Source organism: Megalops cyprinoides, chromosome 4 (assembly GCF_013368585.1).
Source record: "Megalops cyprinoides isolate fMegCyp1 chromosome 4, fMegCyp1.pri, whole genome shotgun sequence".
Taxonomy (NCBI): Eukaryota; Metazoa; Chordata; class Actinopteri; order Elopiformes; family Megalopidae; genus Megalops; species Megalops cyprinoides.
Window position 1 is genome coordinate 31,222,066 of NC_050586.1, and position 24,981 is coordinate 31,247,046.

The 24,981-nt window shown below is 45.9% G+C and overlaps 1 protein-coding gene across 1 annotated transcript in view; it reads left to right on the forward strand.

Moving 5' to 3' along the window:
• The first annotated feature begins 8,944 nt into the window (after window positions 1-8,944).
• The window catches only part of rasa1a (RAS p21 protein activator (GTPase activating protein) 1a), a 28,031-nt gene continuing 11,994 nt past the window's right edge, over window positions 8,945-24,981 (forward strand). The window contains exons 1-4 of the mRNA XM_036526402.1: window positions 8,945-9,635; window positions 22,256-22,408; window positions 23,749-23,884; window positions 24,528-24,598. Of these exons, the coding sequence (XP_036382295.1) occupies window positions 9,106-9,635; window positions 22,256-22,408; window positions 23,749-23,884; window positions 24,528-24,598 (890 nt within the window). The 5' untranslated portion in view covers window positions 8,945-9,105. The remainder of the gene's footprint in view (window positions 9,636-22,255; window positions 22,409-23,748; window positions 23,885-24,527; window positions 24,599-24,981) is intronic.

The following is a 24,981-nucleotide window of genomic DNA, read 5'->3' on the forward strand; positions in this document are numbered from 1 at the left end:
TAAAATTTTACTTTATATTAAATTATATTATACTAAATTTTACTTGATTAAATTATACTTTACACTTTATATTTTTCTTCTTATGCTCTACTAACACTCACCTTGATTGCACTGATTATACAGATCATGTGTGAATAACTGGTTCATTAGGACAAATCAAAATCCATCAATATGAATATCAACACAATAAGTAAGGTGGCAGGCAGCTAAAGCACACAGCACAAAGCGCACATCAGAGTCTTTGAAGTAGTTTACTGTATAAATTCACTTGATGCGCTTAACACATGTAAGCCACTGTATCCAGTGAATTTGACAGACCCTCTCAGCCCTAATGTGTTAATGTGATTATCACAGTTTACAGAAATCTCCCCTGGTGTCCATCAGACAACTGTGAGAATGAAAGACAGCCAGGACCTAGTACAGCAGCTTTCTCTTGACTGTCCCAGATTTGGAATTTTATTTTATTTATTTATTTGTATTTGGGGGAGAGGAAGAGAGAGAGAGTCTGCTGTGGTGTGTGCTTTGTCGTGCTTGGTCCCAGCTCCTGTTACCCCTGACGACAGCTGGGCTCTGATGCCACCCTTTCCGGTGGTTAAATGAGGGGGCAGCGTGTGCCAGCGTGCCATTCTTCCATATGTGCTGTGGTGTGGCAGCTGTGTGCCTCAGAATCCAGGCTCCTCTCCACCAGGGCTGCATCTCTCTCCTGGACCCAGGGGCCCAGGGGTAAACGGGGCAGCCTGGCCACATCATTTGGCCTTCACAAAAAAAAAGAAGAAAACAAAAGCATCTTATTTTTGCACATGAGGAAGCAAACAAATAACAGACAACCGAATTTGAACAACCTAGGAAGTTTGACCAGGAATGTAAAGGGGTCCGGTGTAAGGAAGGGTTCCATAGTGTAAAGGCCAGCACTCTGGACTTTGAACCCAGTGATCCAAGGTCAAATCTCAGTGGAGCCTTTGGTACACACAGCTGTACAAATGGATCATTTACTCTAGATGGGTGAATATGGTAAACAAATAGTAAAACGGATTGGATTGAATTTCAATGGTGTAATGCTGTTCAATGGTGTAATGTTGTTAGCTTGATCTGGCACGGATTTAACTTACATGGATACACCTGTGTTCTATTGTGCTGGAAGTCACTCAGAATAAGGGCGTCTGCTAAATTCATGCGTGTGAAGTAACATAATGGATTCACAACTGGTGTTGTTTTCTCCTCGTATCACCTCTCTTTCTCTTTTTTTTCTACTGCATTACTGCATTAATTGAAATACTTTTTTTGGTACCTTTTAATTAAAAACTTTCACAAGGAAGTTGGAACATGTAAGTGGAGGAGAGCATAGCCTGCAGGAATCCCTTAATAAGGCCCCGCAGTGGATCCATTCTCACACCCTGTACCCCTACGGGGCTTTAAGTAGAGAAGTGCTGGAGCCCATGACACCCATCCCCCATGCATTATTACCAAGATTATATATTCCTGCATTAGCAAGATAATACATTTCTCCTGTTGTATATATTATCAAGATAACGATAGCTGGTAAAGTCAGGCTCAGTCTGTAAGACTACACAGAACACAGGGTCTGAGGATAATCCAAGCCTAGATGCTGGGTTATTTATTTCCTGAATATCGCACTGTGTTGGTGGGGGAGGGGGGAGAGGGGTGGTGCATGTACTGTGAAGATAGAGCATGGTAAGCATCAATTCTGCCACTGTCTACTGAATGGTAATCAGGTAAACATGTCACCACACCACATTTTCACCACGCTGGGTTATCTGTGTGATGCATTTCCTCTGTGTGCTCTAAGTATATCTGTCAAACCATTGTGGCCCTACGTTACCTAAGGAGGCTTTTATGTGATAGCTATTTGTGTAACCATGTGTGTGTGTGTGTGTGTGTGTGTGTGTGTGTGTGTGTGTGTGTGTGTGTGTGTGTGTGTGTGTGTGTGTGTGTGTGTGGCCTTGTGTGTCTTTACTCACTGCAGGTCCAGGAGCACCCACACCTGTCGTGCCTCCCAAAACTCATTCATTTGAGTTTAGGGAAGTGCTTAAAATTTCATAGCATTCCCTTCATTCTGAAATTGAAAATTCACACACCATCCATTTTTAAGCAGGTGGCTGCGCTGGACATGGAGGGTTTTTAAGGCCCCCCGGAGGATGGTAATAATGTAAAATCAGGCTTTTCCCTCATAAAAAAAAAAAAAAAAAAAACCATGCCAACCCCCATCTGTCACTCAGCCCGGTTAAAGATTAATGCTAATGCAGTGAATAATTGACCGTCTTGACAAGAACATCATCGTACATTTGAGGAATTAAGGCGTCTTGGGAAAGAATGCATGACATGTACGCTGGCCAAATTCCTGCTTTGCCTCGCCTCGGCACTTATGCAGCGCTGAAGGAAATCAAATTTCCCTGCAGCGTCCCTGAATGGGAAGCCAACAGACTGTGTGTTTTCACATCACCTGATAAAAGCCAGGCTAATATAATTGTGAGAGCGGTGCCTTTCCAGAGCTCTTTGCTCCCTTTCATGCAAAGACGAAGCCCTGCATAGCTACGCTTGCCAGAATTAGAAAGACACCAACGTACCACTTTTCATAAGTATTTTTGAGTATTTAGTCAGATATGCCAAGTGGATTATTGGACTAAAGTTTATATATGTCACTGTGTTCACTTTGAGAATTGTTTCACAGTTGAAATGTGTCATGGCTTGATTGAAAATATTGCATACAGTAAAGGATTCAAGGGGGTCTGTACTGCAATGTCTTGAAACAATGTGACACTGACTATGGATGAGAGCCTGTCTGGGCTCACTCAGGCTCTCCTGGTTCTCAAATAACTGCTCTTCCTCAACTCTGGCAGAGCGTAGAAACACAGCGACTGCGCTGCAATAGACCATAACGGAGCTTTCTCTATTTTTCTTTCTCATCCACCCACCCTCCCTCCTTTTCTCTGTTTGCCTTGTCACTCTCTCTTTCCCTCTTTCTTGCTCTTTCACATCACCTCCCTCTGGTTTGCTCTCTCTCCCTCTCATTCTATCCCTCTCTCTCTCATACTCCCTTTGTCACCGTCCTCTCCCTCTCATCCTTTCTTTGTCTGGCTTACCATCCTCTCTGTCTCATTTCTCACTCCTCTTTTCTCCCTCTTACTCTCGCTCCCTCTGCTTTTCCTTCATGTCTCTCCCTCTCTCTTTTCCTACCTCCCCCTGGCTTACTGTCGTCTGTCTCTGCCTCCCTCTCTCTCCCTTCTCTGGTGCACCTCTGTCCGTCTGTCTCCCACCAACCCCCCCCCCCCCCCCCGCCTCCCTCTGGTTTATCCTCCTGTCTGTCCTTCTTCTCTCTCCTCCTTTGTCTCTCTCCGCACATGTGTCAGGTTCCCTATACGGACAGGCGCCGTGTGAGCCGGGGGTTCAGTCTCGGCTCTGCATCATGAAACAGGGCTCCTCCTCCCCTCGGCGCACCTTCCCGTGCGACGGGACACGTGACATCGGAGGTTCTCGTTATTTTCAGCCTCGGATACTGCGGGAGAAACGGGAACGGGGGCCACAAAAGGTGATCCCTCTCTCCTGATCTCATCCTGACAGCTTAGTCAAAACGTTCCAGAGCATCACCAGGCCCCTCTCCCATAAAGAGCACAAAGGATCGCAGTGTTACAGCTTGTTAGATAAGAATTAGCTTCTTTTTTTATTAATTCCTATTTTCTTTTCTCCCTTCTGTCATCATCTACTCTCTGACAAAAGACTTGAAGGGAAGATAATAAAATATAAATTTCCACAGTGCATTACAAATGATCAGTTAATCTACAGTATGTGGAATGGTTGATGGGTCCTGTAATTTTACCCTATAAATATGCAGCCTGCATGGTAGTCTTCAGTGCTAACCATCACTGCAGTTACTTTTACGGTAAAGGAGTGCTATGGCAACAACACATTCAAGCCTCACCACTAATGCATGTCTCAGATATTTTCACATTAGACCCAGCCTCGCTGCTGTTTAATTTGCCTGTGTATAAAAGCACTTGGTTGAGAAACTGCCGGAATCCGCAGTTAGGGTTTGATTGATTTATTGGCTGGGTTTGACTGAAGGCATGGGCAAAGCACATTTCCATATTACAGTGACTCAGAAAGCGCTCCATAACTGATGACACTGGCAAAATACAAATCAATCAAATGATGTAGATCATTGATAAATGGGCACAAGCTTAAAATGACCTGGTGCAGAAAGCTGTGGAGGAAGGGATAAAAAGCATCTGAGTTTCTGCAATTGCACAGTATGCACTTCTTACACGTAGGTGAAAATTTTGCATGCTTGGCATTAAACTATGTATGAGAGATCTCTTAATGAAAGGGAGTAGGGAGTTGTAGACATTGTAGAACATGACAATGTACAACCCTCAGGCCTTCTATGCAAGTGGGCATTTAGGAACACCTGTTGATTGGCTACCGAATGTCACAAGGAAGTATATAAAGTGACTCTGATCACTATTGTGCCTGTACCCTTATTGATTTCTTATTTGTTGTGATGTGTGTGGTTGGGGTTGGGGTTGGTATCTGAGTAGAGTGGGTATAGCACTAACACTCCATTGATGCAAGCTCTCAGATGTGCTGGCCTGTTACTGGATAATGGATCAGTGCCTTAGCTGCTCATACTTACATACGCAATGACATTGCACATCAAGGCTTTTGTAGATGTGGGAGGAGCAGCTGGGCATCTCCTGGGTGGGGGGATTTGGGTTCCACCCTTGCCAGTGCATGGCACTGGAGCCATTTTAAGCAATACCCAGGGGAGAGTGCAGTTGTGGGAGACCGGAGGTTGCCTTAGATCAACGAACAAGTGTGAGACGGATGGAGGGGGTGGAGGGAAACTCCAAGACCTCAATACATCCCTCTAAAGCACTGATTCTCAATCCTGCTCCTGGGGCCCCCCTGCTCCGCACGTTTTCCATCTTTCCCTGCTCTACCCACCTGACTGAACTCATCATTGGCACTTTTCATTAGTTGAGCACACCTGATTTAATCAAGAGCATGTTAATCATTTCAATCAGGTGTGTTTGGAGCAAGGATAGACCGAAGATATGCAGGACAGGGGGGCTCCAGGAGTAGGATTGAGAAACACTGCTCTAAAGTGACGTAAAGTTTCAAAACAGCAAGCCCCAGACTCGCAGCCCTACAGCACTACTGCTGGAGGCACACAGAGTGGTGCCCTACCCCCTACAGAGAGAAAGAGAGAGAGAAATCCCTGGTGATGGACAAAAGGAGCATGGACATGTCCAAACATTCATAATTGATCAAGACTGGTAAATGAGAGAGGGGAGAGAGAAACCGAGACGGAAAAGATACCTAAAATTCTAGTTGTGACATCATAATGGATGTGTCTGAGTAAATTAGTGAAATTTATGAATGATTTACCAGACTGACGGATATAGGCAGAGGAAGGATGGAGAGGATGGAATGCGGTTGCTCTGAGATGTCCAGCATTGTGATAGAGTTTGGGTGGAACACAGCAGAGAAGTTTTAGTGATGGCAGCTGCCAAAAGGATATGGGAGGTGGGAGGAACATCAGTAAAAGCCACCTGCCCTTTCAACCATGGAGCAGCGCTGATTCAGTCTGAAGGAAAGGTCCTTGCTGTCGTCCGGCACCTAGACACCCTGCTGGCAAAAGGCATTACAGCACTGGTTTTATTTCCTGTTTATTGTACACATTTTCAGACACTCTGACATTCAGCCCTTAGAAGTTCAGCCATTGGAAACACATCACAAGATTTATTAAGGAGTTTTACAGGACAGGGTAAATGTTAGAGGAATAGCACCTGGTAACTTTAATCACATGCTGTGCAGGGCTAACATTGCTGATAGCATTTTGGATTCAAATAAGATGCATGAGGTGTAATTCACAAAAGAAAAGACATTTGATTTCATCAGTTTATTTTAACAGTTTTACATCTTCCACATGTTGTCCAGGACCAAAATCAAATGCTTATAAAATAAGTCAAAATGGTCCTTTGGAGAGGATGTTGGAGTATGGTCACAAATTGCAGTTTTAAGGAAAGAGGTGAGAAACACAGTGTTACTGGGTCTCCAGTGGGTTAGTAAAGATATTTACAATGACAAATGGATATATACAAAACTTCCTGGTTCTAATGGCTACACTACATTTCTACACGGTTTGTCACTACAGTGAGGATCCCTGTCCTCTTTCTCAAGCAGCTAGAAGCAGAGACCATCTGAAGAAATAAAAACCCACAGTATCTGATACAAAAGGACAAAATGGAGCAATGACAAATGGTTGAACGCACCTGTGATTCTTTCCCGAATCAATCAAGATGTCTCAGCAATGGGCACAAAACAAATGGAAGCAATTGTCCCACACAGCCTCTTACTTTTTTTAACCATATGCTATTTCACTTTGTATTCCTTTGTCTTGATCTTTTGAAAATGCATAGACAAATATGCATCATGAAAAATAATATTGATGACATACACATCGTTCCCTAGCAGTTTTATTTTGATTATTTCTTAAAAAAAATCTAGACAGTTAATTAGACATAAACACAATGTTTACAATGCAGTATGACTATTAAATGGAAAAAAAACCTCAGGGAAGTTGTTATTTGTGAAACTAAGGTATACACGGTCATCTACCCAGTGAAACGACATGAGGCATGTGGGTAGCAAGATAGAGAAGAAGACAGGAAATTAACCAGCAGCTATTACTGTATGTGTCAGTTTAGGCTGAGCTGTAAAATGTACTTGAGTGGAAACGTTACATTCCTCTGATGTTTCCTTTTCAGGCATTGTACTTGATCTGTTTCTTTGCATAAAAACCTTGCATTTTTTCAAATTCAGTTGTACCGTTTTATTTTCTACGCCTTTTGCCTGGGCTGATTTCATTCACTCATACTGAAAAGGCTAGTCATACCCTCAAACACCTCCATATTCTCAGGAAGGAGAAAAAAAAAGCTGACCTTGCACTCCGCTCAAGTGAACCAAACCAAACAGCACTACACAGCAATTAGTTCATAAATTCTTCACTTGAGAGACATAGACATCCTCTCAATCACTTGGGAGGATGATGGTGCTTTTGTGTCAAAATGGATTAAATCCTGAATCATTTTGGCTTCCATGCTACAGATTTCTCATGTGATCATGGACATGACTGAGTTATTGAAAAGTTTGGTAGGCAACCAATCATCCATTCACAGAGCTGGGTATTTGCTGAAGCAATTCAGTGCCTTTCTCAAGAGCACAACTGCAGTGACCTACCCAAGATTCTACCTCGGAAGCCAGGTTCCATAACCGCTCCATTGTAAAGCCACCTTACCTGAACCTCCTTGAGCTGAAAGGATCCCACACGATTGCACTCTTTCCCAGGAGAATTAGAATTATCTGCTTCCTGCACTGGTGAATTTCTGCCCCTTCAAATGGAATCGCAGGTGACAAGGGATCAAATGCCGGTGTCATGTTCATTAGTGTGCCAAACAGCTGGTGGTTGCAGTACACTGTTGGCTCCATGCTGAACACATGAACACAAAGCAGCCTGAGGCTTGAGGTCAATGCACACATCTGAAGCATGTCACGTGTTACCAAAGGGCAGTGTGGTATATAGCACACTGCTTACACTGGTGTATGCAGTCTATATGTGTTTTCCAATATAATAGTACCTTCTTTGTTTCAGACAGCAGCATCCAGAAATCCTACATAAGCCAATTATGTCTTGCATGATCTGTCATTTGCCGTTTTAGAGAATGGTTTTGACTGGAACAATCTCGTGTTCAACTCAGTGTATCACCTTGGTATAAGTAGATAACAAATATGGATTTCTTCAGAGGCACTAATTTTCCAGTAGTTTGTATGTTCTGGATGAAGCAGTGTGAAACAGAATGTCTGTTAATGAAAAGATTATATTTAGATTTCTTTACCACCTACACCCTTGGCACAGGCCACTAGTGTATATTTTCGTCTTAGGTTTGCACATGGGCTTTCTTGTGGATGTAACTGTAATATGGTAGAACTATCGATAATTATAATTTAACAGAAGCACCTAACTAGTATTAAAAATACCGGGCATTTGCCAAGTAACATTACCTATCCGATGCCTAAGCAAAATTAACCATGTTCACATGTCTCTTAGATATTGTTGGATTTTTACTGAAGCAACTCATTTCAAACAATTCACTCTCGCAACATTAGCTCGTCCACTAACGCACATTTTATTCGGGTCTACGGTTTCACATACTGTGACTGAATTTTGCTGGCGTTATCGCCTCCTGCCCCCCACCTGACCGCAAGCCGCCTTGATTCGAGAAACGCTGTTGCCGGTGATCGCAGATGACACTGATCGAGGGCGTCCCTCGGGTCGGTAACTCGACGTTCGCTTGGCCGTCCTGCGCGTGAACGAGCACGCGCTTCAGCAGCGCACCGAAGGGAGAGGGGTGAGTGAGCAAGCGGCGGCAGCGAAAAGCTACCAGCCCTGTAATCAAGAAAGAAAAAAAAAGAGAACTTACGCAAGAAAAGAAACCTTTTCATTTTCCCACCTGGTTGGCTCATAAGGACGACCTGATTTGCTTCGGAAGAGCCACGCTACAACAGCGGGGCTCTGCCCGATGGAAACAAAACAGCTTTTTGGAACTCAGTGGAAACAAAACAAACAAAAAAGCAGGAGCACTCATTGACAATAAACACACTCCCCGACAAGTGGACTTCTGGCTGCAGAGGGGAACTGACAAGGATCAGAAACAGAAAAAAAAGGACAGAAACACTGTCTCATCCCGTGGGTATTTAAACCTCGCATTTACGGTATCTCAACAAAAAACTTTATACTCTGGAGAAACGATGAAGACTTGAAACTCTTCCAGCATAACGTTAGCTAGCCAGCTAACTAGGCTAGCATTATATTTTCTGTATAGAGGAGTGTGTGCGAGAGAGTGTGTTAGCTTAGGTGGACAGCTAGTTAACTAGTTGGCCAACCGCGTTGTTTTCCAAGTTGGAAGTTCAGTATTTGCTATCCTCTGAAGAAAAGAGTGAGTAAGACAGCGAAAGAGAGAGTTAAAGATCGGAGGGGAAGAGGGGGTTCCCTTCTTGACTTTGTACCCTCTTCACAATTAAAAGAAAATGATGGCCACGGAGGTCGGCAGTGAGGAGGCTGGTTCTGTTCCGGCGGGGACCGGGGTTCCAGGCGGCGGAGGCCCCGATTCGGCCCATTTTTCATATTATTCCAAGTCGAGGGTGCGGGTCACCGAATTGGGCCCAGCACCGACCCAAAACCTGCGCCACCCTTCGAACAGCTCCCCTGACCACTTCCACGACATGCTAATATGCCCGGTCACCGGAGGGGAGCCCCTGGGATCAGCTGTGTCTGCCGTTGGGAGTGGCAGCGGAGGACACAGCATCGCTTTCGGGACAGCCACAGGAGCCGGGAGCGGAGGGTGCTGTTCCCCCACTTCAGAGGGACTGAGCAGCAGGATGTCGCCCACCTCGATGGGTCCGGACGGGCCCACCAGCTTTCCCCCACTGCCACCACCTCCACCACCGCCTCTCGCTTACGGGACGCTGGGCACGGTGGATGAAAACGATATGTTGGACGGGCCGGAATACGAGGAAGAGGAGGTCGCGTTTCCACTCACCGCACCGCCCACAAACCAGTAAGAATGTTTAGCAGTGTTGTTGTTGTTGTTGTCGATAACTGTTGTTCAGTGCTTCATCCTGGAACTGACACTACGTGTGTTAGTGGAATATCCCAAAGCGATCGGAAGTCTTTTCGCTGTACCGCTTTGAAACTTTCTTTCAGTCTCAACTTGTTGAATGCGGTTGACGTCCCGAAATGACTCTGCATTTACATGGACAGAGTCGTGATGTGAAGTGTTGCGAGTTTCGCCCTCTGACCACTTACCTACTTACCTGCCTCCTCAGCTGGCCGCGTGGCTGTTTTAATGTGTGTTGGCTATAATAGGCCATGTAGTAATTTAAAATTTAGTGGCACCTAAACAGGTTTATTCAATGAAAATGGATGGGAAACTATGTCAGTGAGACACCTCCACAAGCACGTGTGATGTTGCGAAGTTCTCGCCATTAAGCGTGATGCTTTTTGACATACTGTGTGAAACTTTGACCGAACAGTTTTATAAATTTGGTGATTTTAATGTGTTAGGACTCCTTTCAATAAACTTTCGAGGGCCATTGAAGAGTGTCGCTTATGAACGATTTTGACTGTTCTGCACTTCCACTGTAGAACACACATAAACCGATGTCTTCGTATTTGTTTTGCAGGACGTCCGGTCTTTGGCGGCATAATTTCACACCTCTGAACTAACCCAGCTGCGCTTCAGATAGATTGTTCTCGATGGCAGCGCTTTGCATGTCCTTTCCTTTCTCTTCAGCTGTGTGACATCACGTGTAGATCAGCACATGCATTCCTAAAGTAATGTTTTCTTGAACTTGCATCTCAAAAAGAATAAGTATTAATGTGATCTTTAGCCTGGGGTTAACCTTGGTAGTAGGGGTGTGGCCCGTGCTCCAGCGTCAAAGAAAATCTGTAAGGACTGTCAGAATGAGTCTTGATCTTTACTTTCTTAGCAGAAGTTTCTGTGCCATATATCACCCCCTGCAAAAGTGCCCCTCCCGAAGTGCCCGGTGATCCTCCAGCTATGCAGAGCGTCGCTGTGTGACCCTTTGGGCGAATCTCAGCTACAGAGTTCACGCTGAGCCATCTTATTCCTTACTGCATGTGAATAGTCTCATCAGAGATTTATGAGGTGCAGTGGAAGTGCACATCTCTTGGATTTCCGCTGCCAGTCGTCTTTAATTACGTGGTGGGCGCGAAGGCATTACAGTTCGTTACAGGTTCATCACAGAAATGCTGTTCCCCACCATTCATCAAATCCAGGTCTGGCACCGAGAAGCTGCTGCCTCAGCTGGGTACAGTAGAAATTACCCCTGGTTCTTCCAGCGGCACACAGTGTAACTTGCACCTAAGGAGGCCAGGAGGCATACACTACTCCATGCATGTACATGATTAATGACTTGCCGGATAATAAACGAACCCAGCGATGTGTTTAACGCTACTTAAAAAAAAAATGTAAGTAAAAATGAATGGGCTGCAAGCTGAGGCGGGGATTTATGTGGTTTCACCTCTCCCGTTATCAGCAGGGAAGCAGCGCCACAGTTGTCAGTTCAAATAAATCGGAGCAGTTCCCCTCGTCTTTCACAGCCAAAGACTTTTCTAATCTAATCTGCCACAAGAGTTGTCGTGCGCAGGGAGAAGTTAACTGGGCGCGCAGAGAGAAATTTCTCGCGCTTGGATGGTGTAACATTTGTTCCTCTCCTCGCGCATCTTCTGTCGTCGGCAGGCCCTGTCATGTCCGTAATCGTGGCGATCAGTATACCTGGGTGCTTGAAAGTGAGGATATTGGCTGCACGCGCCTGGTGTTTCTATTTTTTTTTTTTTTTCCCTAAAGCGTTGGAAAGAGATCAGAGAATCACGCGAGAAAAGGACAGAAATAGGCCTTATTAAATTAAATAGCCACCTACACAAATGATGTAAATATGTGCTCATCCTTCATTTGAGTGTGATCACATGGTAGTCTATAAAAAGATCTGAGCAGATTCAGTAATATCTAGGCCTTTGCTGGAGGTAGACTAATGGTAATCTGTATACCATGCGAGGTACCCTAGATTCTGAGAGTTGGGAGCCGTTTTTGTCCTCCCAACATCGAGGGAATGTAAGAAGCCACCCACCGTTTTTGAAGAGAGTAAATGGTTGCTCCTGATTTTTTTCCCCAAAGTTAGAACACAGCACTGTCATTTTCTGTAAACATAAAAAGAGGAGACCATAAACTATGTATCTTCATTCATGAGTGTGCATCACCAGCAACCCTACATTTGTACCACATCACAATATGCAGTTATTGCTCCGTAGCACCGTTCATGTGGCATGGTGGCCTGCTGAAACAGCTTTAAGGTGAAGTGCCGCGTTTAGATGAAGTATTACCTGCGCTCTGGCTTTCCAGTAACATGGCTACGCCCCTACTGGATGTTGCATTTTTCCACTATTAATCGGGCCTGGTGTGCGGATGAGTATTTGACTCTGTGAGTGGCCCTCACGACATGAAAACTGGCGCAAACCCTACAGAAACCCCGCCTCGAGCAGTAAATCTCCCCGCTCTTTTTGGATGGCCATGTTTGGCGAGGTCTGCGGTAGAAAGTCAAAACAGTGAGCTTGGCAGATACGTGTGAGTGGCTGAGAGTTTGTGACCAGTCAGGGGGGAAAAAATGAATCGAATTATATCCTGTGTCTACCTGTTAGCTCGGGCTTACTGGTCTGTAGTCTATTGCTGCGTAATCATACATGAATTAAAATGTCTTCTGTATGTTCAGCCAAGTCCTGTGGAGAAGATATTCTTCAGGGCTGTGTAGCGTCGAAGACTGCGCTTGTAGTATCTCTCTGTGACCCAGTTAAGATGAGGGTCCATGCATGTTCAGCTGATACGCTTTGACAGACAGGGCTAGATATGCATAAGAGTAATGGTTGACCTCCTGTATATGAACAGGGATTGGGGGGCGTGGGTTGTGTAGGCAGTATGTAACATACATGAGCTAACAGAGATGGAGACAGTCTTTCCAGAGTGGGCATTTGAATGACTTTGCCATTAAATCCTGGGAGTCGTGGAGGGTGCCTTGTTACCATTATTGACACCTTTAAGGCCTGGTGGATGCCATGTGATTTTTCTGAGGTCTCTCAGCGGTAACACCTCCCATAGTTATGTACTGCTGCCATTAAAGTTATAGTAACCGTGTGAGGGAGGCATTCTGTGGCTTCAGACCCCTGTTTGAATGCGGTAATAGTCCTAGGTTACCAGTCCGTTGCATAACCAGAATTGTAAGAGGTTTGTAGGGCAGCAGTGTGGCATTCTGGGGGAGGAGCCGGTAGCTGAAGGTTTGCGGGTTTGACTTCCGGGCTGGTGTATCGTTGAACTGCTTTAGCTAATGCCCAGCTCTTTAAATATGTGTGAAATGTAAGCTCTGTAAGTCGCCCTTATTCTGCAAAGCAAATCAAAAATAGGAACATACGTGACATGGACGTGCAGAGAGACCGAGAATCTGCCTGAAGCTGTCCTCGTTTCTCTTGCCTTTGTTGGGTGGTCATATGTGCAGCAGAATGTAAGCGCAGATGGGTTAGGTGTTTGGTAGAGCGGACTATGTTTGTGCAAGCCATTGATGAAGTCGCTTGACTGCGGTTTAATGACATTTTCTATCAAAACAGTTATCCTGTGCGCAGTAGCTGTGACAACTAAGAGTTTTTTTTATTCTGTTTCCCAGTAAGCTGAGAGCAGGTTCTCCTGACAGGTGTTCCTCAGGGGTTTGTGAGGAGGCATTAACATGCAGCTTCACGGACACTGTAAACATTTACAGAGCGGCACGCGAGCCTGTGTTTTCAGCAGAAGTGACTGAACATAGCACCACGTAACAGGAGCGCCAGGCCGCTATAATCATTCATGCCTCCCTACAGTAGAGCTCATTCATAAACAATGGAGTCAACAGCAGGATAAATATTTTACAAACTCTAACTACTTCTTAACGGAGGAGGGAGACGTGGTTAATGTACTCCTGAAACTGAGTTTCAGATAAAACTGAGCTGGAAACGAGCTGTTGATATTGAGTTTCCACGGAGATTAGGGGAGATTTGAAGCCATAAACTGTTTCACTGGAAAATATGGATTTTGAGATCAGAGTTGCTGTGCCTTGGCCGTATAAGAACTAGTGAAGCCTCGGCAGTGAAGTGCTGATTGAATTATAACTGTTTAAAATCTGAGCTGAAGCCGCAGTCAGAGAAAGTCTATCCATGTTGTTTACTCAATTTAAGTATCTGACATTATTTTGCGGTGTCCATTTATGCAGCTGAATGTTTCAGGGACAGCATCAGCACTCCCAGTCCATAACAGTTTGAGTCAGTCTGGCTTTTACGAGGGGCAGGTTTAGGGTCCCGAGCTGAACGAGCCTGTTACTGTCTTCCACTCAGTATGCTGGCCTGCTTCTAGAAAGACTTGCACTCGTCCAGACTGCTGTGCATTGATAGTGCTGTTTCCATCCCTGTATTTACAGAGCCAGTTCTGGCCATGTGCCTTGAATGACGGTGCACTTGTACCACCTGGGAACTGAACCTGCAACCTCCTAGTGACAAATCTATTTCCTTTTTTCTAGTGCTTTTCCACATTTGTAAGCTTTAAATGTTCACACTTCAATAATGTTTAAACAATACATTTGAAAAGGTGCAACGGATCGTGATTTTAATATTTAATATTGAACATTGTATTTGAATTAAAGTTTATGTGGGGGAAAAAAAATGTTTGGACCAAGCTGTGAAAATATGTCCACAAAGCTGAAAAGCCTGGCACGCTGTCATCGCATTTGAATTGAAATGTAGTTGTAGGTTTTCTTGGTGTTTTTGTATTACACACCTGTATGCAGTGTACCTACAGTTGGAGCAATAGGACCGTCCTCGTGGATTGAGACTGTTTCCATTAGCATGAGCTTGCCATTGAGGCCCCTGCCATCTGCTTTCCTTTCTGGGTCCGTCCTCTGCAGCAGGGTTCAAGTGCAGGAGGCGTTCGGTTCAGCAGACTACTCCCGTGCAGGACATTGATAAGGCTTAGCATTTCCATGCATTTTCTGCATGTTATGCAACGTCCTGTTGTCCTGTCCAGGACCCAGGCTGCCAGTCCATTTCTTTTTCTTCTGAACATCCTGTTTTCAGGACTATTGAGCACCTAGCCACGGTCACTGTGGATGCACAGCAGCAAAGTACATTTGCTTCATTTAAACTGAAAAAGTTTAAGTAAGCGCAAGAGGTCATTTAAACTTAAATTTTTCTTTGCCATAAGTGTTATTAGTGTGATTGATAGTTGGGGCGGGCCTCATTCAGTGTGGGGAGGGGTTACAGTTCACGGTCAGCCTGTCAGTGGTAAACTCCATTCGGCAGTGGGCCAGTTGTCACGGTACTGTCCCGATCATGAGAGCAGTGGCTATCCCATAGTTCACTTACATGATGGAGAAGCCACAGCTGGGTGTCTGTCTCCCTTTGAACAGAGGCACCCAGCAGTGAAGTTACCAAACTGTGGAGCTCCTTAATTTATGAAGGCAGGCAAAGCTGCTGTCTTCCTGCTCCGAAGCATTTTATTCCCAAAAAGAAGAAACAAGAAGAAGAAACAAACCGCAGTTTGAATTATGCACAGTCTGCGATTCAGCCAGCAAGCAAGGACGGCCCATTTATCAGTGAGATGGCCGTGAGGACCCTGCTGCTGTCTAGGTGTGTGAGAGGAGGGTGTCATGTACGGTCAGAGTGCTGTATCACTTCTGTGTTTGCATCACGGCGGGAGTAATTTCCCTCTGAGGGAGTGCTTGTGTGTGGCAGGTATACAGAGCTGCATAAATAAGGATAGTCAATAACACACAAGACCCGTAGGTCACAGTGTTGTGTGGGATTATATCCTGCCCCCCGGGGGTTCATGTATAATGTTCTGAACCCCTGCCTTCTGTGGCCTTCCGCTGCTTAACGTGGTATCTACATGCTCACGCCAGCTTTATTTGATATCTCCTCCACAGAAATAAGAGCCCAGGTTCACTCAGTGCTGATTTAGTGGAAAGTGGAGAATTTTTTTCTTTCCTTCAAATCCCACTTTCTTTGTAGGTTGATTGACGTACTGGGTAATTTCCTTTTCACAACCGTGTCAATAAATACCACGTTGAACATACGCGAAGTTTCACGGACCGTCTCACGGACCCCCCCGCCCCTCACAGAGCGCGCTGCTCACTGACCTGGAGTGCGATGATGAGCGTAGTGAAGCAGCAGGTTCCCTGGAACATGGCAAAGCCGGAATTAGAGCGGTGCCAGTTGTGGCTGGCGAGACGGGGGGACCGCGGGAGCCACTCATGCGCCCTGTCAGCGGAGTGGCAGGCTTACCTTCCTGCAGCTCGGCACCGCGCAGTGGGAGATGCAGCAGAGGGTGAATTCCTCGTAAGTCCAGCCGGCCAGCCTGTTACCGCCGCGTTAAGCCGAGCCGAGACACAGAAGAGGATTTTCCTCGCACTTTGGGGGGCTTGGTTTTTTTTCTTTGCCTTTCTTTTCTTGTACCCTGCTCCCTGTTCTTTCTATCGGAGAGGGATGTGGATGTGGTTTTGGAATTGCTTCTGTTTCCTTAAGGGTCCTCTAGTGCTTCCGCTGAAGTTGATGGTTGTTTCACAGGATGTGAAGGGCTTGATAAAACGTCCCGTTTGTCATAATCCCCCTAAGACCCGAATGCATTACGATGTGGCTTCGGAAGTGCATGTACTGTCACGCAAGCTACAGGTAACAGCCTTATTCTGCATTTCGGCGAGGAAGTGTCTCGCTGTTGGATTGTAAAGGTGAGCAAGAACTGAGGGCTTAATGCAGGTGCAGTGATCATCAGCGGCAGAGGCAATTATGGAGTGTTTTGGTTTGAGTGTGGGTATACATTTTTAAACTGAAAGCGTTGACTGGAACAGCGTTGCTTGTGGCAGGGGCTGTAGAATCAGTAGTCTGTTCCCCAGTGACTTAAATTGTGTCATGATGCTGTTTTCTGATTTCCTGTTTTGTATTCATGGGTTGCTGTGTGACCGTGATCCATGTTGTGCAACCCATGCATAATGTGTCCAAAACGTTGCAACATAAGTCAAAGCTTTAAATTAACTGAAATGGACAGAATATGGATTCACATTTTGGAGTAAATTTTTTTTTTTTTTTTTACTTTTTCAGGGTTTTTTTGAGTTACTAGATCATAACATGATATTTGCATGCCTGTAGTTGTATTTATAGGTATTTCCAGATATGTAGATTACATATGTAGAAGATTTGCGTGGTGAAAACGTAATCTGATTGGTTTGGTATCTGACAGCCGGCAGCGTCGGTTAGCGCAACTCCGATATGAAGCGGTGCGGTTTCCTTACGCTGTGATGCAGATCGCCGGTGACTTGACGTCTTCGGAGATGCGCTAACAGAGCTGCCTCCATCAGTGGGGGGAGACAGCGGCTCACAGCCTGTAGCCTCACGAACCGAGCAGTCCTTCTGCTTCTCTCTGCCTCTCTCTCTGAGAGCGGCTCAAGGCTAACCTCAAAGGTCACGCCGGCCGTTTCTTGATAGAACCCGTCCTGGTGGCGTATCGATGCATTTCTTGTGCCTTTCAGACGGGGGAGGGGGCGGGGGAAGGGAGCACACGGCGTGGCGTTCGTTTCCTGTATAACGTTTCAGGGTCGAAGGCTCCTCACAGACTGCGAAAAGCTTTTTTGTAAATAATTTAGAGAGCTGATTTCCTAAGTGGCTATTTAGAACTAAAAATAATATGTGGCAGCTCTTGACAGCATCTTAGATGTCCCCCTATTTTTATCTTTTTGTCTATGAATGACTCTCGCCTGTGTATTATCATCGAGAGGTTTGTTGCAGTTTCATTCTGTAGGTGTCTGTTTGTTGGGTCTTTGGAACTGAACAGTGGGGGAGAAATAGCAGAAAACAAGAGCGAAACTGACATTGGTAATAATCTGATGCTGACAGAGGGGTCTGCGTAGCTATATCAGGAACACAAAAGCCCAGCTGATGTTTATCAGAAATTTGGCTCTTCCCAATATGACAGTACGTCCACAACTTATGGGCTCTGTTCTAACACCTCTCCACTGTAGGCAGCATGTAATTTTGATAAGCTTGTGAAGAGAATTTCATTGATCTTTTTTCTATTTGTGTGAATGTCTACTTTAATGTTATTAGGGGAATGTATATAGAAAGTATTGTTTCAGGCAGTGGTTTCACAGTTTGAAAGGGCTGTTATGCTCACACTCACTGGTCTGTGAGTGTTGTTAGCCTGGTCTGACACTGAACAGTGAATGAACAGCATCTGCTAAATGTATGTAATGTAATGTAATGCAGTGTCCACTTGTTTGTGTAGTGTATGCATATCTTCTGCCAGGCAAAGGAAAGCAGTAGCCTAGCCTATAGGCACAGAACATCATACGCCATAGGGCACATCCACGGCACTTCCAGCACACTTGTTTCTTGCAGCATCTCTCACTTGTCACGGTATCACTGCAGCTGCTTAGAAGCAGCTTCTTTAAAAAAGAGGTAAAAAAAATGAATGAGAAATTGCACCCATTGATGAAAGCTTGCTCCAGTTTTCAGCGTGTGACGTGAGCGGGCCACCCTCGCATGCATGGCAGGTGGGTGCTCAGGAAGTCGGGGTTCTTCCCTAGAGTTGCGTGGTGAGGTAACTCTCGGCTCGGGCTTCCTGTGAAAGTGAACTCAGACGCGGGGGTGGCGGTTGGGGTGGGGGGCTGCCGACTTTGACGGCGACGGAAAAAGCGGCATAATTTCAGTGCTTTCCTAAGACCTCGTTAAGCAACGTGTTATTTATAGTTTTTGAAAAGGTTGTAGGGAGCTTGTTGTAATTGACGCGACAGATGCTGTAATTAGGAGGGTTTGGCTGCAATTGAAAGCAATTGGCTCTCTTCACGCACAGGAAATAGTTGTGAAGTTCCCCCCGTACGTGGTTCAGTAGAAAGTTCAGATTTTTGTTTTTATTCTTCATATAGCATAGTATGTTTATGTAGCGTGTGAAACCCTCCCACCCCTGACATCATAATGAGACCAAGCATGTTTTTCTGCAAAGACAGTGGTTAGTGTGAGATGGTAATGTGCTGGGGGTGTTTGCATGTGTTCGTGCGTGTGCCCGCATGCGTCTATGTGTGCGTGCACGCGCATGAGTGCGTGTGACTTGGTTTTTATTAGTCTGGTTACCTGTCTGGTGGTACGGATGGGTGCTTCTGAAGAGGAGCTCAGCGGCTACAGTTCCTGCAGGGACATGATTCGCATTCTTCAGTGTGATAGAGCGGTTTTCCCTCTCTCTCCCACTGTCTGTGCTCCTTCTCATCATTCACTCCCTTTCCCCTGCACTAATTAGAACCTGAAACTGCGGTGCACAGTTCTTCAGGGCAGACATTCTGTACCGTTCATTCCTTGTCCACTGCTCGGAAAGGGCTTTGCTGTTTAAAAACAAATAAACTATGTGAGAAACGTCCCACGGCTGCATGGTACTTGTGAACGTTACCGTGTCCCAGCAGGTTAAAACTGGAGGCTGTGCGTACGCTCAAACGCCAGGGCACATGGGCAACTCGTTAACAAGGAAGCACCACGCTCTTTTTTTCCAGCATGTGGTGGAGAAGTGAAACCTTGGAGCGCAGCAAGATGTGGAAGCCGTCAAACGCTTCATCATGAAAAGAAATTCGCGACACTACTGTGCGGGCGGTCGCTGAATCATGTGGTCGCGATTCTTGAGGGTTTCACGTCGTTCCTCCATCTTGCAAGCGGTGTAGTGTTTGCCGTTTGATGACCCGAAATGTCAGCCCTCGCCGGACATCACCGATTACAGTAGCTCTCAGTGGTGCCAATAGACGCTGCATTTTGTTAATGTCAGATTGGAGCTAGAGCTTTGAGCTGTGAGTGGTGGAGACTGAGACAGCTTCAATAGCGCTGATTAGTCAACTAGTCAATACTGGCGCAGCTGGCTCTGAATAATTTTCATGAGCCATAACTTTTAATGCAGCAGCTGTACCATAGAGGCAGCCTGCAGGAATCTTGCAGAACACATGTAAGCACGCAAGTAGTGTGCAAAATGTGAGACCCAGTAAGCCACCCCTGGAGTTATCCTGCTGTATATGGCCATACTGTAACAGTGTCCACATTGACACAGCTTCGCAGACCACAGTGTGGGCTGGAGTTAACAGCTCGACAGGACCAGGGTTTGCTGTGAGTAATTGTTTCTGGAGGGAAGCCCTAAGTGAAAGTTAACATAAGGTGCATGACGAGAAAGGTTTAGGGGTCACTCAGCCCTCTGAAACGCCTGGGCTGAGAAAACGGCTATTAAAGTTTAATTGTCATCTGCCTGTAAACAGCACCCACCTCTTGCTCTTGTTTTCGATAACGATCGGTATTGGTGCGGCGTAACGGTTTAGCGGTGCGTCGAGCACATCTGCAGTTGAAGGAGAGCTTTGTCAGGCCCTTTGAAGCTGCTGAAGCGTCCTCCAGCTGCCCCCCCCCCCCCACCCCCGGGGAGACGGCATTGCCACACTCCCCCCGAGCCGTTTTCGCGTGGCTAATGGCCCTTCCAGCCCGGGGGGGGGAGGCGGGGACCACTGCATGCTCGGGTGGGAGGCGGAAGCACGGAGACAGATTTTGGGAAGTCCCTCGGAGCGTGACAGGAGACGCCCCGCGTTCGCTACGCTGTCGACCGCACTTCTTTTTTTTTTACGGAGCATTCTTCACTGGCTGCACATGCTCCGAGATGCACAGCATCGTACTCTGACAGCTGGAGGAGGCGCAGCCAGAGGAGCAGCATGAGGCTGACTGAAGGAGACAGCGAGAGGGGATCGATACGCTGAAAAGGGACATTCACAGCATTGTCACGCGCTGAATGAGTATCTCACTTCATGCAAAAGTTGGTGTTGATGCTGAATATGGTTATCTGATGAAGTGCGAAAACAAAATGTTCCACTTGAGCGGTGAAATATGAGTTGATGTACAGGCTGATATTGAGCTATAATGTTGGTAGTATGTAAGGCTTGTTCGAAAATGCTTGCTTGTAGAGACACGTTTCAGTGTGTTTTTATGTCTCTCAAAATCAACGCTCTGTAACCCTGTGTCAGCCTGGTGACCCTGAAGCTCCAGGCGCCTGTTCGCCAGGGCATGTGCCACAGACATCATGCGTCACCATGCTGCTCTGAGAGCAGGGGAGGGGGGTCTAATCAGTCCTCTGTAAGCCTGTCCCATATCCACATCTCCCAAACACATCCCTTAAACACTATTCCCAAACACTCCCTCACCACACCTGTCCCAAATCCATTGTCAGCGTCTTCCAAAAACACCCCTTAACAGCATTGGATACACTGTCTGTTTCCTAGAGAGACCTCTACACACTCCTCCAAAACAGCACTCCCAATCTCACACGGCTAACGCCATCCCAAAAAGCGCCATCCCACCCCCTCCTTGGTCTCCCCTTTCATGGAGCACTCATGTAAAAGTGTACTTTTTGCTGTGAAGAGATGTTATTTTTTCCTCTGCTTTGAACTAGACCTTCTCAAATTTTAATCACTGTTGTGAGAAAACCTCCTGATTAATTTAAAAACCAGCATTTTGAATCATTCACGCACTTGTGTGAAAGCTTTCAGCTTCTCTCATGTACCCCTGCCACCCGCATCAGAGTGACAGTCCTCTTTAAGGATTCTGCACTCATTTTAATCGTGCTGGCATTTGAATTTTAGCTGACTGGTAAATTAGCCGTGACATGCCTGAATGTTAAAATATTGTCTTAATTCAGTGTTTTCTCCAGAAAAGTGTTTAGTTAAAGTGTTTAGCTAAAGGGGTGAACTGCAAAACAGGGAGCTGGATTGTGTCCGATGTGTTGATTTCTCCCGTCTTTGAGTCACAAAGTACATATCTGTTTTACTTTGCCATGTTTACCCTACGGTTTTGATCATGGGGAGTGTTGTTAAGAATGTAATCTGGCTGTTAAAAGTAGACATATTTGATGAATTGTGTTTTTGAAGTTGTTCATCTGAGAAGAATATTATGTGTATATTATATGAATATGTATACATATGTTTGTATACAGCAGAGTCAAGGCCAAAGTTACCCAAGAAATCTAACAAAAAGAGCACAGGACTGATATTGATACACCAGTCTGTCACACAACGCTGCATATGATCAAGACCGAGGAAATAACTTGGTCTACCACTAGCAGTTGTAGTTTGAAGTCTGGTGTTGCCTAGTGATGGGAGACTGAGGTGTCTCGTACCCCATGATGGGGGGAGCTACCATTTGCTGTCAGTCACCATAACTCTTATAACTAGTATGAACCAATCAGAAGACTGCCCGCCATAGTAAAACTTCATGATTGATTGGGTCAAATCAGCAAAGCGTGATGCTTCCAGTTTACTGTCCAGGAAATGGCTAACACTCCGATCCCTAGTTATGTCTAAGATGAGGTCGACACCTAGTCCAGTAGTAAGGTGCTGGAGTATGTTACTTACAGTTTTAGATTTGACCCCCAAGTGTTGGACTTTTTACCCAAGGGTCCATTACCACTGTGTCACCAGTGGAGGCCATTTCAGGTGTCATTGCTGTAAGTAGCCTTGAATACAGGTGCATTGAGATGGTAACCATGCTACCATGGTAACATCAGGTGATGGTAACATCTCTGCTGTCCTACAGGTGGTACCATGGGAAGCTGGACCGGACCATGGCCGAGGAGCGTCTGCGGCAGGCCAGGACGCCGGGCAGCTACCTCATCAGGGAGAGCGACCGCCGACCAGGCTCCTTCGTCCTGTCCTTCCTCAGCATGACCAGCGTGGTCAACCACTTCAGGTGAGCACCATGACCAGGTCAAACCACCAGCCAGCCTCCTCCCCTCACCCACCGACTCCTCCCTGGTTCCTCAGCTCCACCACTTAAGAGCATTTGGGTCTGGTTCTGGGTTTAGCTTGCTCCCTGGGGTCCCTTGTTATGGAAATGAGGATCCCATTGGGTTCCGTCAAATTCATATCCCATAATTCCTGCAGTGATGGCTCCGGATCTGCCCGGGGCGTTGCATGAAAAAGAATATGCTTTAGGGTGCCTCAGGCCGCACTCAGCATGCATACTGCAGTCCCGGGAAAGCGTAGCTGTGACAGAAAACCTTTCCTCAAAGCGCACCATGTAGAAAGCGCCCTCCTCAGAGCCGAGCTGTCCGAAACACAGATGCTAAAGGTGCTGTTTTTCTTTTACTCTGAGCGAGCTTGAGAAGCTGTTGACTTTGGCTCGGATGCAAGACGTGGGCCTAGACGAGGGATGACCGGGGGGGGGGGGTGAAAAAACACAGAGGGGCTATTGTTAGATGCAGCGTCTGATTGCTGTGAGACGGGACCTTTCTGCAGAGACACCTCCTCCCACATGCGCGAAACCACATCAGACCCCCCTGCAGCAGCACTGCGCCTCGGCCCGACCTCAAGGATCCCTCCGCTCATTTCGCCCGGCCCGCCGTTCCAATGCATCGTGCGGCCAGACGTGCCCTCACTGCCATTTCTATGTTTAGCTTTTTGCAAGCTCTTGATCATCAGTATATAGCAAATGCAATCTGCGGGCTGTGAGGTATGTGGTAGACATTGATTAAGCAGCAAGACAACGATTAGTCTGACTACGGTGGGTGACGCAATAGTGCTTGGTTCATTAAAGCTGCCATTCAGAGTGTCTGTGCCGCTCTGCTGTGGAGCGGCTCAGTGGAAGGAAATATAATTGCACCCCGATGCCTTGTCTCTCATCTTATTCCTGTTTATCAGAGTGGAATATTTTAATGCTGCTTATTGCAGTACAACATCAGTTCCCTAAACCGAAATGGACCGTCGCCCACCGCATCTCTGCCTCCACTCTGGATGAGTCATGGCTGTTTAGTGTTGTTTTGTGTCGTGATTTTTCTGCGTTTTGTTCTGTTGTGGTGATAATAACACATGGCGAGTGTGGCCAAACAGCAGGGATTGAAATGCAGAGTGACATTTCAGAAGCAGGCATTATTGAAATAATCCAGGTAAACACTCGTTCAGTTCAAGCTGTAGTGTGATTCTCAGCGGTGATTAAACTGTCATAAATCGGAACTGTTATTTTTTTTCCTTTTGCATAGCGACTGTGTGTGTACTAATAATGCGAATGCAAGTTTGTGTATCTGCCTGCAGGATAATTGCCATGTGTGGAGACTATTACATTGGCGGGCGGCGTTTCTCCTCCTTGTCCGACTTGATTGGCTATTACAGCTACGTATCGTGTTTGCTGAAGGGAGAAAAGCTGCTTTCACCAGTGGCCCCACCTGAGGTAGGAATCGGGAAAGCAGTCGTCAGGTGCACAGTATTAAACAGTCACTGTTCTTAACTGCAGGCCACTCGAGGATATTTCTCATCTTCCCTTGCACCAGCCTTTCTTTTCATTGGCAGTCAAGCCCAGAATCCTGAATCTTTCCACTGCAAGACAGTCAATAATCAAATGCTGTTGTGGTCTGCCATAGGAGATAATACCATTGGTGATGTCAGAGGAATGATTAAGAAAGCTTTAGTTCCCAAAATGGGATATGACTACCCCTAGGGGTATTTTTCACATTTAACTAAGAGTATTTTACTTGGTATTTATTCAGTTCTAGAATTGCACATCATCCAATGAGAAGCTATGTCTGAAATTGACTAATGGGCAGTGTTCCTGTGCACCTTTAATTAAAGCCACACTGCACATGGTGACAGTGTGACTTTTTGGCACATTCATGTTAATTAGTTTCTTGCACTGAAATGAGAATCAGAGTAATATGTGCTGGTATGAGTGCACTCAAGGAGGGGAGAAAGGATGGATCCATTGGAATAAAAGAACTATATGGATGCAGTTTGATCAGCTGTGTTTAATTTTAATAATAACAATTTAAATATAAATAATTGTCAGTATTAATAACAATGATAATTGGTCTCTGCAGCCGGTGGAGGACAGACGGCGTGTCAGGGCCATCCTCCCATACACCAAAGTGCCAGATACGGATGAGATCAGGTAGGCCTCAGCCTTAAACCTACAGAAACACTTTATTTTTGTAAGGAAATAAAAAAAAATATTTCCTTTGGCCTGCAAGGCAGCGTCTCCTGCCCGGTTAGGACATCTGAAATTTGAATTAAAACAATTTCCTCTCTGTCAAAGGCTGCCGTTCAGAAAGAAACGGGGAGTATTTATCGAAATGTGGTTCAGGATATCCACCACTCCAGGTTTCTGAAACACCTCTTTGAAACTGCACTTAGGAAACCAGGATTTTTTTTTTTAAATGCTGCCTGTGCTGGATGGTGAAAAGCCAGTGCTGTTGTGTGCTGTTTTTCCCCTGCTTATCTGTGTGGGACGTCTGAGTCAGTCAAGCTTCAGCCTCCAGGAGACCCCTTGAGTTG